We start from the raw sequence: 13,713 nt of genomic DNA on the forward strand, positions 1-13,713 counted from the left end.
GTTCACCCGGACCAGGGCTTGCTAGAGGGGCCCGGCGGGGCCCAGGTCCGGCGTCGCCCCCCCTCCCTCACAGCAGCTCAGCATACAGCTAGTGCTGGGCTGCAGTGTGAGACTGCTCGCGGCTTCGGCAGCAGACGCAGCAGTCTCCTATGGCTGTGGGAGGGAGCGATCACACTGATCGCGCCCCCCCTGCTTAGCGCCGGGCTGGGGGGCTTACAGCACTACGCTACTCAGCGCTGCAAAAGTGAAACATTTCTGTTTTTTTCAAGGGGGTGTGGCCACGCCTCCCGCAATTAGGCCTCGCCCCCTCCTTTACCCGGGCCCGGCCAGGCTCTCTACAGCCCTGTCTCCATGTTCCTCATTCCAAACTGGGTTGCAATAGCCCAAATATTGCCAGTCCTCTCTCTCTCTCTCTCTCTCTCTCTCTCTCTCTCTCTCTCCGGTAGAGTCCAGTGCTAGAAGTCCTCCTCAGCAGCTCCATAAAACAGGCACAGAGCTACCAAAGACTACTCCCAGAGTTGCCTTCTCCCATTTCTATGGCTTGGAAGTGTGAGGAAGGCAACCCCACACATGCTGGGACACAGCAAACCCATTCACAAGGAAGGGGGGCTTTCCTGAACCACAGAGCTCTGGTTCCTGAAAAAGTGGAACTGTAGTAGTATCAGTGGCATAGTAACATGAGACATACCCCGATCCCCACTGGAGCAGTAGAGTGAGTTTTGAATACATTTTATTTTATATATTAACTTTTTTTTTTTTTTTTTAATCTGTTTTATTCAAGAGTTTACATTGTACGGATGGGGAGGGGAGGCAGAAGCAAAGAGTGTGTGTGGGAAAAATACATGATAAGCCAACATCCAATTAAACATAATGCTTACATTGTGTATGAAGACATTTAAAAGAAGACCTATGACAATGCAGTGACCTCACCACATAGGAGTACCCGAGTACAAGCAAGACGCTAAATAAAGGTTGAAAATATACATAAAAAATGAAGGACAAAAAAACAATAATGTATTACAAAGTAAAATTAAATGATTTATTTTTCATTTATAATACAATACATTAAAGCATTAACTTGACACCAAGATTTGCAGCTGAGCAACATTTGGGAATTTTCCAAGAGAACAAAGTCTTGCTCCACTGAATTTTTATACTTGTTAGCTAAACAATAGTGACTGTCATAGATGTTTCTTTTCACTGATCAAAATAACTTGTAATTAGGAGCATAATTATAAATTAGAGCAGAGTGGGCAATCCTCCTCAATTATAAATGATCACTATAATACAGAGCACTAGACTGCCTCATTTTACAGATTAATATTTCATAAACCGTATGAGTTACATCCACGGTCTGTTTATGTTATTATATATTTAGTTATTTTAATTAGATCTTATAAATATCGTTAGAATGTTAAACATCACTTCGTTAAATAAGTTAATATCATTATATCCACATAATGTAAGTTGGGGTTGTGAGTTGTCACCTATTCCTCCACTAGTATGAATGCATCCTATTGGCTGCTGTATGAGATGGCAGCCGAGTGCCCAGAAGAGGTCGCCGTGTGGCTGATCACTGTCACAGTATATACCAATGTGTGTCACTGATCACACAGAGAGGGAGGCGTGGGAATGGGCAGGCGGGTCTCATACCGGAGTGTGTGTGTCAGATAAGGAAGCATGGACAGTAGATGAGAGGATACAGAGTAACAGGTGCCCTACCTATCACAGGCTGTGATACACCTGATTTTCATGCTTTGCCTGCCAGCTTCCATCTCAGGTTTTATTCTTCAGCAGTTCTAGCCCTCGCAGGATCGCAGCAACAAGGACAGCACTGCCCCTCGCCTACTTTGTGCTCCTTTGCGTTAACGCAACATGGATTTAAAACACCATAGGGTCCAGAGTCCAGAGGCCGCGATGATCTGCAGGACAGCGATTGCATGCCTGCTCCTATTATCTGGTAATGTGCTATGTTTTCTAACTTCCCCGTGTGTGTATGTGGTAACTTGTTGCTGCTGTGTGTGGGATGATGTGAGTGAGCAGAGCAGGTGGTTATAGTGATCACTGCCGTGATGTGTAATGGTGACAGTCTGCAATAATGTGTCATGCTGTACACAGTACTCCCACAATAGCATTGGTATCAGTGGCAGCATAAAGCCAGGTCTGTAGCTGGTGCACATGTAAAAGAACACCTGAAAAAAGGTAGGTAGGTGTGTGTGTGTTTCTGTTTATATATACACACACAAACATGCACACACATGATGTATACAGTTTATATGTAAAACTTACACGTGTATTACAGTCACGTTGATGAGGGGGTCAGAAAGTGCAAGCAGTGCTTTTGTTAAAAACCAAACTGCATTGTCACTGACTTTGTGAATAGCACTGTACTTGGCAATGCACATGAGTTGGGTATACAACAACACACTGATAGTAACGTAAAACACTTTTAGGATAGCAGTGTAATTGGCCATGCACATGAGCCGGTTATACGGGATGTAGTTAATAACCCAGCGGACGAGAAGCTGGTGGTCGATATACCAACGTCAGCATCCGCTGCCGGGCAAAATGCCGACGCCGCTATCTCTGCACGAATCAGGATACCGGCGTTGGAATCCCGTCAGCCGGCATCCCGATCTTAAGAGACCGGAGGCAGGAAAGTATGAGCCGCAGCTGGGGAAGAGAGGGTTAGGTTTTGGGCACATCCTGGGGGGACTTAGGGTTAGGCACCCCCCAGGGAGGGTTAGGTGGGGGAAAGGGGGGGTTAGCATAAGGCACCACCGGATGGATGTTAGGGATATGCACCCCCCTGGGAGGGTTAGGTTTAGGGTGTGGGAAGGGGGTTTAGGTATAGTCACCCCTGGGGGGACTTTGGGTTAGGCACCACATTGGGAGTTTTAGGGCTAGACACCACCAAGGGAGGTTTAGGGGGGGGGGGGATAGGGCTAAGATACTTACCTTCCTTCGTCGGGATCTCCTCCTGTCGGACTTTCGGTCAGCTAAACAGCCGCCGGTATTTCAATCCCGTTAACACACTGATAGTGACATAAAATAAGATATTTGTGAAAACTGTCTTCCAAAGATAGAAAGCTATTGTAATCTGCTCAACATACCCACAAGGAACATCCACTCTATCTGTACTTATTGTCAGTAGACACAGACGGACAGCTGCACTTTCAATTAAAACTGCTTTTGCTTTTTTACAGATTAGAGGTGTATTTAAAAAGAAATCTCTTTAGGATAGGGCCTCTTATCTACATTAATCCTCAAACAGAAACAACATCAACCAGCTACAAGCCAATCTGGCACAAAAATCCAAGACCCTGGTTTTACCCCAAGTGGAAAATCAGGACTAATCCGTAACATAAGACTATTTCAAGAATATGTTCACTGAGATAATGCTTAATAATGTTACTTTCCGATTTAATCCAACAGTCATTTCGCAAATAGAATTGCTTGTCTGGCCCAGCCATCATTAGTTACAGCATATATTTCCTCATTGCAATCTTCTCTGGTAACAGTTTTCCTGCTGTCATGAACGACTCCATTCAGGGAGGAAATGCAATTTGATTGTAGTTCAGCTCATCTCCGCATCAAGAGTGGGAACTTTTATAACTGTTCCATTGTGATTATGGAAAGAATAGAGCCTGTAGCACTACATTTAATGCTGGATGATCTTATTTAGCAAATTTGTAAATAAAAAAAATAGAAGCAGCCATGGGTCCTGGAAAAGACCCTTGGCTGGTTGAAGAGTGGGCTAGTTGGATACTTAACAACAGCTGGAGAGTCCTAGCTTTCAGGAGTTGAATACATAAAATTTTGTGTGACGCAACAATCTTCCCAAACCAGTGTGACATGTTGTTTTCAAAGGATAGGATAAATGTAGGCCTCATATTCTTATTAATATGTGGCACTAATGAGCAAATATATACTAAAATAACAGATATATACTGTAAATGCTACTTGCCTTTTGGTAGGCTGCTTAGTTGGCATACAGTAAACATCGAACCTATTAGCCGCGATGATCTCGCCGGCGCGAGTCATCGTGGCAATGACCGCACTTTACGCAGGCTGGAGGCAAAATTCTGCAAATTCGGGCTCAGAGCAGGCTGTGAAGGGTGCAAGGTGACGGTCCATTGCCGATTTTTTAACGCCATTGCAACGGCAACTCACACCCTTCACGGCTAATTGGATTGACCCCCTAAGGGCCTGATTCAGAGCCGGATGCTATTTGCGGATGGTCGTTCTGAAAAAGGGGCCGGCTATTTAAATTAAGCGTTCGCTCTTTGCGGTCTTTTGACGCCTCTATGTCTGAACGAGCGAACGAAACATGCGCTCGCTATTTTGGAAAGACGTCCCCTGGCCGCTCGCATCATACGTCATCTCCGCTATTTATTAGATTAATCGAGTACATCGAAAGGCGTATGAACTGCTCGCTATTCTTGTGGTGGCATTTTCCTACCGCAATCATGCGAGCAGTTCAGGCTAAAAGACAACCAAGTGACGTGGTCGATGACGCTGCTTTGTTAATTATGCACACCCTTAAAAAGCCAGTTTTGACCGTTTGGCACGCCTGCGTTCGGATCTCCACTCCCCGTTTTCAAGCACCTTCCCCTGTTACCACCCACTAACGCCTCATCCTGTCACTCAAATTGGCAGGCATTCGCTATTTTGCGAGCACACGTTTTCTGACCGCACTGACTGGTTGGCGCATGTGCATTACGACCCATACGCATGCGCAGATGTGCGAACATTGCTCGGAACGAACGAGCGAGCGGCCGCTTACGAGCGGCTCTGAATCAGGCCCTAAGTAAGATCTTCATGTTTCATATACCTGATCAACTTGCTTTGTTTAATAAAGATTGGGTGTTTTATGTTGGTTTATTTTAGGTTTCTGATTTTAATAAAAGATATAGGGCCTGATTCAGAGCCGGACGCTATTTGCGGTCATTCGTTCAGAAAAAAGGGGTGGCTATTCAAATGAACCGTTCGCTCTTTGCGGTCTGTTCACGCCTCTATGTCTGAACGAGCGAACAAAACTTGCGGTCGTTTTTTTAAAAAATACGCCCCCTGGCTGCTCGCATCCTACGTCATGTCCGCTATTTATTAGATTAATCGAGTACATCGACCAGGGTATGAACTGCTCGCTATTCTTGTGGTTGGTTTTTGCTACCACAATTTTGCAAGCAGTTCTGGCTATAAAATAACCCAGTGACGTGGTCAATGACGCTGCTGTATTAATTATGCACACTCATAAAACGCCCGTTTTGACCTTTAAGCACGCCTGCGTTCGGATCTCCACTCCCCGTTTTCAAGCACCTTCCCCCGTTACCACCCACATACGCCTCCTCCTGTCACTCAAATTATCAGGCATTCGCTATTTTGCGAGCACATGAATTTCGGCCGCACTGACTGGTTCGCGCATGCGTATAACGATCCGTACGCATGCACAGTTGGGCAAACATCGCTCGGAGCGAACGAGCGGCCGCTTACGAGCGGCTTTGAATCAGGCCCATAATCTGTTTAAAGGGGTTGTCCACTTTTGGGGAAACCTTCTTGATATAAAGTATGCATTCATTGTATCCCAACAAGGACCTTGGGTGCATAGATGTTTTTACATTGCAAGACTGGATGTGTCTCAGGAATTGGGGTGTGAAAGATGAAAATCATACATTAATTAATTAAAAGAAACTGAGTTAAATATATATTATTTGTATATGTCGCTATATGTAAAATATTTAAATAAATAATGACAATATTAATTACTGATTACAGATGTGTCCAGCTACATGTTTGCCGATCGCGCTACAAATGTGTGTGCACATTGCGCCACGCTGCGGTACGCTATGGCGCACAGTGCGATCACACTATGTAGTCCTATGGTGGCGAGGGTGCGAACGCAGTGCGCGTATCCGCTCGCAGGCTCACGCCTCACGACATGAGTGGCGCTATTTGCTGCATACGCACCAAAGATGTAGCAGGACACATCTGTGTGCATCATATTTGCATCCATAACTTAGAGTGCTGTATACAACATGCAAAGTGTTTGTGAGTCTCACTGTAAGCTTGGCTAACTAACCACCAAAACTTTAATGGGGAGGCACAGGCAGTTAGTTGTATTAGGTTATTTTATCCAATTCTTCGATATGCAATGTGCAATGCTATCAGATGTATGTCTCATTTTATACTCCTTTTTGACACTACATATGCAGACATTTTATATATATATATATATATATATATATATATATATATACAAACTTGTAGGTTAATACTGAGTTTGTGTAGTAGAGATCCTAGACTATAATCTCAACAGCGTCATGTCTACTGCTGTAAATAGAATAATAGTGTCATACTATTTGTATACATAATCAGACACATTCATATTACTTACTACATATTGTATTTATAGGATTATGTACTCAATGATTTGTACTATACTTAGCGATTTATTATCATATTGTATTGTAGATTTTCTATTACAGCATTACAGACCACATTTTGGTCCATCAGCTAAATTAATGGTATAGAATATACGAATGTTAAGTGAGATTGGTGATTTAAATTGACACAGATTTATGTGTCATTTTGAGAGGCCTCAAACATTTAGCTTGTTTTTCAAACAATGTAAATGTAATGACAATCAAGTGAATGGTGCTTTCATTAGCCATTATCTGACTTATGCAAAACTTTTGCCTCACTTATACCCCTTTTACACCATAATCCCAGGTCTGACTCTGGTTTTGGAACACGGTTCCAACTCCGGACAGACACGGGACAGACCCCATTCACATTGCAGCTCTGACCAGGGTTATTCCACAGGTACAGTGTTAACTTTTCTGCTGGTGCTTGGAGATGACATTATCTACAAGCGCTGGTCAGGAGGCTTTTCCTATGCTGTAAACAGAACCATGTTCAGATGATGCAGTCACATGTTTACACTGCCCCGTAGCCCGAGTCCTTCCCAGGTCCAACCCTGCTCGCTACCAGGGTTGGATTGCCTGTATCCACTGAGCCATGAGCCGGGTTCACATTGTAATAACCTGGGTTATTTGGTCAGTGTAAAATGGGTATTACATAGGGGCATATTTAATATTAAATGTGATCCACACCAGAAAATTACGATTCCTTATCGCTGTAAATAACAACTACAATAATAAATGTTTTTTCACTGGAATTTACTATGCTACAATCATCATGAAACAGGCTCTTTTAAGAGCTTGTGTTACTGCAATCAGTAAGAAAAAAAATAATCTCATAAGCTTCCTGATTCGCTACTGCACATAATGCAATCAAACATTACTGGGGTGGGAATAAAATAATCACATAAGAGTCCTGGTTCTTTACTGCACATATGCAATAAAACATTACTGGGGTGGGATCCCTAGGGTCCCTCTCCCAAAAAATTGCACAATGTAACCCTAAAGATGGTATTAGCTATTGGGGACAAGTTTGCCAAATTTCATATTTTAGCAGCCACCATAGAAACCTATAGGGTTGCATTTGGGAATGTAAACGGGTACTGCAGCATATATCTACTGCCACCCCACGAAAACTGCAGTTTTTCGACAGCCGCAATGGCAATAATACATACGTAGATCCGTGATAGGTATGTGAACCTATCACGGATCCTATGGGTTTTCGGACAATATATATATTTTTTTTTCTGAAAAAATAGGATATTGGGAAAAAAAGGCGAAAAATGGGGATTATTGGTGTAAAATCCCCAATTTTTGCTGATCGCAGCTAATTGGATACCAGCATAATTTTTTTAACATATACTCTTGAACTTTTAGCAGTTTTTATTATTATACTTTTAGCACAGGATGTAATTAGAATAGCTTTGAACAATGGGATACATTAAATACGGCTACTAGCAGAATAAAGATCATCTTCCACAGACAGTCTCTCATGTACGGTTCATATCCTCCATATTTGATTAAAAACTTGAATTAAAAACATACGTGAAAGTTTAAATAAAATTCACATAACTGGGGGCGAATTGCACAACTCCAAACAAACTGATAGGTATTTGCTAGAAGAGATTCCAGGACGTTTCCAATCAGGTCACAGTAAGTACATCCACAACCCCAAGCCTAATTTTTGTGTTGGGCAGTCCATGCTTGTGCACAGTCAATGAGTTTTATCCACATGTACTTCTTCAGGGGGTTAATTTTATTTAAACTTTTATGTCTTTAATACACTTTTTGAACACGGTTTCCCCATCAACCCATCCCCCTCTCCCTGTGGCTTCATTTCATCCCCCACTCTGATCTCCCTAGGCAATTACATAAGTCCCACTTATCATTATCATAGTTAGCCGAATCCACAGGCAAAATCGATCCAATAAGAATCACATAGACCAAGCTTATTAAATGAAGTTTAATATGAGAATGATACAATGCTTAAAGTATATACAAAAATAATAAGAATGACATGCAGATAGTCCTAGACAAATAATTATCTTATAAACAAATAAAAAGAACACTCACATTAATCTGTGAAGATTTACCGCCTCTGCAGCCAGCAGAGGGATCTATTCAGATCCCTACCTGCTGTATCTGCATAACTCCGGGAGCTACGCGGCACCACAGCCCATTGTTTCCCATGCTGCTTCGTCTCACCTCAGTTGCTCTTTCCGTCCAGGCTCCACATTGCCGCTGCAAGGAGATAGGTGAGAGGATCCGGGGAAGACACCACATCGGCGGACAGACATTGGTGGCAGAGACTGGCTGGGGGTGGTCTGTGGTTACAGACAGCAGCAGGGATGTCGCGATCAGCGCGGGTGGGGGAATGGCACCTCCGATGTATACGCAGTTTGAGGAAGTCCTTAAGCTGACTTTACAAAAAGAGCAGCTTTTCAGAAGCGATACTTTAGGCAATGAGGCATGAAAGCTTGTTTAAACTCGCAGTGAGTTTAAAACATAATTATCACTAGTGATAATTATGTATTGATGAATAAACCCCTAAATGTCTCAGAAAACCAGATCCCCTTCTCTTTATCCGGTTTACTGTGGGCATCAAAACTGTACACACCACGGGTAGCGCATCAATCTGTTAGATGGACAATTAGAAGACTGATCACGTTCACCTGGGTGGAAAGTGGCCCAGGGTTCCCTCACATTTCTGTTACTAATCCATTATGGGAAACAATATAGAGCACTAGCATTCTGCTCTCAGAGGCAGTGGGTATGAAACAACATTATTTGCACAATGTTGAGAGGTCCTGGAAAAAAGATGATCATGCATAATGTTTTTAATATTGTTCACTGCTAAATGTTAAGGAAAAGTCACACGAGTCAAACAGGATTAGTTGATCATACATCAAGCAAAATAGGTTTTAATGTTTACAGTAATGTAACTAAAGAATATACTGCCATAATAAGCAATATGAAGTATTGCATTTATTTATTTTATATAGCAAAAACTGTTTGAAAGGTTGTAGCCAATGCATAGTTTGAGGTACAGTAGCGGATTCTTCATTGGAATAAAAACAACAAAGTAATACTTTTCTTTAGATGGTGTTTGTTCTCGAACCGCAGCTCCTTGCTATAGGTAGGAGTCCCGGCATGTGAAGAGGGGCTACTCCGCCCCCATTTGACTCCTTCCACTGGAGGACGTGCATACGTGAACCAACGTTCACGCATGTGCAGCAGCATTACCATAGGGATCGTGGAGACTGCTGATCTTCAGATGAGCTATCTTCACACCGGAACAATGGTGAATAGTTCAAGAAATTGTGTATCGACCACTGCTCGAAGCGAGTTGGATACTTTATTATTGGGGCCTCCCGGGCCCCCTATAATTAACATAATGAGTAGACTACTATGTATCAAGGTTTGTTTTCATAAAAAATATGTAAAAACTGCAGTTTCTGCATAATTTTGTGACTTGTTGCACAATGCAGGAGATTTCACATAATGCAGATCACAGTTCCCATTATAATCAATGGGTTCTACGATATCTGCACTATGTACCAGACTTCAAAAGGCGATGCTTTTCAGACTACTGTAAGCCTCTGGAGACTTAGGAGCAGGAGAAATATCTTTCGATCTTTCTTCGGCAGCCTCCAGCCGGCGGTGGAGCCTGGCACTGTACATGCGCAGTGTCAACTTCCACAGGAGAAGTCTTTCACAAACTTAAAACAGGCTTGCCGACTTTCTGGCTACCCAATTCGGGAGGGGGCAGCAAGGTTGGCACTGTACGGGGTGTGGCAATGGCAATGGTGGGCTGTATGGGGATGAGACAGCACGATTGCGCCCCCGCCCCCGACTATACAATGCAAAGATTTCCGGCATTGTAAAGCAGGGGGCGAATTGCGTCACTGGACTCCTCCAGACCACAAGGTAAGTGGGGAAGTGGTGAGGGGGGGGGGGTAGAAGTTGGGGTGGCGGCCAAACCGGGATCTTGCTCTCTCTTGCGGAGGCCAGGAGCACCACCCAATTTTCGGGAACCTCCCAGCCATAGCGGGAGAGTCGGCAGGTATCCGTAAAAGACGCAACTGCTGTCCCTGCGAGTTCCCCTTTGTTCATAGTGGTGATATTTTCATTTTTAATGAAAATATCCCGCAATTATTAATACATAGGCTACTAAATGTAACATTCTTCTACTTTAGAAAGTTCCCAATCATTCAATTAAATATTTCAATACTGCTTGGTTTAGTCACATCTATACGTTTATTTTACGCAATTATCTTATAACATATTTGCTACTTTATGACCTTCCCATCAGGAGAGTGACATTGCAGTATGCGTCATCACGCAATTACATTAATTTCATCATCACTCAACGGGGATCAGGCCTTAATGACGGAATTGGCATCATCCTGGCACCCATTTTAGAAGAGTGTAAAGTGGCTCCAGGAGGAGGGCTTACAAAATTCAGGAGTAAGCAAGTATGTCTTACATAAAAATACCACTAAACCCGAAAGTAAGTTTACCATGAAATTACAGTATACCATCTGGTTTTAGGTATTCACTAGTTCACACTTGTGTTTACTGAAAAGCAGGATTAAATTTAATCCACAGTGTGACTTTTTGTAAATAGTTTGCTTTCATAGGAAGAAATGGACACCTCTAACTTCATGGCTGATAGCAGTTGACATGTTGATATTAAATATTTATTATGTGAATCATTTGGCAGTTAGTCAAATAGGGATGATTGACATATTTACATATCTCTTTCATTTGCCATTCTAGATCCATTGTTCGATTTGTAACATGCTTTATTATCCTAAAAGTCCTTTAGTTTTTCAAATAAGCTTAATTTATAGCGTGTAACTTGCACAAACATGAGTCTCCCGACAATTTCACAAGATTGTTGTGCAGATGTTCTTTTGGTGGGAAAATGATAATTAAAAAAAAATTCTGGTGATTTTATGGTTAATTCATCATCTGATAGACGTAGCAGTAGTACCATGGGGATGGGTACTGGATGCCGGCACTCGGGATCCCGATGGCCAAAACCTGAAGCCAGCATCCCGACAGGGTTAGGATACCGACATCTGTCAGGAGGTATTTTAACACTCTTCCTACCCTAGGCCTGAACCTAACCTCCCCCCCTAGTGCCTAAACCTAACCTCCCCCTCCCCGCATCTAACCCTTCCCCCTAGTGCCTAACCCTCCTTCTAGTGTCTAACTCTCCCCCTAATGCCTAACCCTAATCCTCCCCCAACCCTGCTACTTACCTTCAGGATGCTGGCAGTCGGGATGCCGGCGCCGGTATTCTGACAGGTGTCGGGATTCTGGCATCGGTATTCTAAGTGCTGGCATCCCCTGTGCCGGGATACTGAAAGTTTCCCGTACCGTGAACTGTGTTAATTTTATAGTTTTTCAGCTTATACATTTAAGACACTTGGTTGTGATATTAGGTGATTATTGTTAGCCATACTTGCTTACTTTTGAAAAAGCATTTCAGGGAGATTGTGAAAACACCACCTATGAGCGCGGCAGTAAAGTGGGCGTGTACTGCTACATGTGAGAGGTGTCATAAACCTGACTTACGTCCACATGTAAACAAGCTCCAAAGCAGTTAGTAAGATCTATTTGTTAATGAAAACATACTGACACATTACAGAAAATGCATGTAGCCATAGGGATCACTGTGCCTTATAACCAATGCAGGGAAATGATACTAATTATGTAAATATATCTGTTTATTTTTATATATGACAGCTTCATAATGGGGGTAAGGTGTAATCAGGGAGATTACTGGCCTCTTCAGGGAGACAGGGAGATTGATGCTATTTCAGGGAGTCTCCCTGACAGGGAGAGTTGGCAAGTATGTGTTAATTCTTCTACATATTATGCCTTACTGTGCCTGTTGAGGTGGCCATGCCTACGATTCATAGATAGTTATGTATCGGGCACCTGAGCTTAGAAAATGTCAAAGTCTCACAGTGCTAATATAATGAATTCCATATTTTCACAATTTTCTTTACTGTACCTATAAGAATATTTTGTATGGTATACCCATTACACTATCCCTACACTCCTGGCTCTGAATGATCTTCAATAGTAAATAATGACAATTACCACATTTTGTGGCATATTTATCAACCAATTTTTCTATTAAAAACTGCAGAAATAATACTTTTCGTACATATTCAATTTTATTTCAAATTAAGCATAAATATATCAAACGGTTAACGCAGAATATTTTGCATAAATCTCCTGTGTTACATAAAAATCGCAAAGGGACTGTCCTATAACTATAGTTCCCATGTCTGTAATGGGATTTTGATTTACCCTAATCAATCAAGTTCTGAAAAGGGTTCATTTCTTTTTTCAGATCCCTCCCCTTTCTTTCTGCAGCTCCTCCTTCCTGATCTGTCTCCCTCAGAGCTGGCAGAGAATAGATTGTTATACGAGCACTAATATATAAAAAAATATTCTTCTAAATGCCAAACTCAGCACAAGAATATGCTCCTTTCTAGTTGTGCCTGAACAGCATCTTGGATACTACTAACAACTACTAGGGGTAAATTCACTAAGAATCATGTGTGGTCGAGATGTCATTCACGGGTCTGTTTGGCCATTTTTTACAATTCGCAAATTTACTAAAGGCAAATTCGGATGAGAAATCTTGAAACTTTCTGCAAAACACGAGTGAAAATCTAAATACAAATAAATACACCATAGGCCAAACTCGCAGGCACTTTACATAGAAAGGAATACAAAACGGGAATTTACCAAGAATCATGATTATAATCACAGGTATTATCTAAATAAACTTTAAAAATAGAAATTTTGACTAGACTACCTCCTGATCAGAGCATCTTGCAGAAACATTCACAGATCAGTGTGATACATGTATGTTTCTGCCTCTAATTAATCAGAGGAAATCAAGCAGAGTGTATGGTATCTAAGGCAATAATGAAGTGACTGGATTCAGATAAGTCAGCTCTTGTAGGGTGTTCCTTGCAGGGGCAAACACAGGATTTTTCATGGGGGGATTACACACGCACACAAATACATATACTGTGTATATATAAATATTTATATATATATATATATATATTTATGTTCATACACACAGATATGTACACACATATATACACACATATATACAGTATGTCACACATACATTAAACACACATATATACTTTATACACACAGCCTTACCTTGCAGAGCTGGCAGGCTGGCAGCATATCATTGGGCCCCTCCCCAGTGTGAAACTGCCACAATTTGCGGGTCAATCAGGAGGGGGAAGAG

General features: G+C 42.2%; 1 protein-coding gene across 1 annotated transcript in view; it reads left to right on the plus strand.

The window, feature by feature from the left end:
- The first annotated feature begins 1,606 nt into the window (after positions 1 to 1,606).
- PARM1 (prostate androgen-regulated mucin-like protein 1) overlaps positions 1,607 to 13,713 on the plus strand; it is a 144,273-nt gene continuing 132,166 nt past the window's right edge. The window contains exon 1 of the mRNA XM_088448880.1: positions 1,607 to 1,960. Coding sequence (XP_088305006.1) covers positions 1,876 to 1,960 — 85 coding nt within the window. The 5' untranslated portion in view covers positions 1,607 to 1,875. The remainder of the gene's footprint in view (positions 1,961 to 13,713) is intronic.

This window comes from Taudactylus pleione, unplaced genomic scaffold (assembly GCF_031769625.1).
Source record: "Taudactylus pleione unplaced genomic scaffold, aTauple2 ptg000471l, whole genome shotgun sequence".
In the NCBI taxonomy this organism is placed as follows: domain Eukaryota; kingdom Metazoa; phylum Chordata; class Amphibia; order Anura; family Myobatrachidae; genus Taudactylus; species Taudactylus pleione.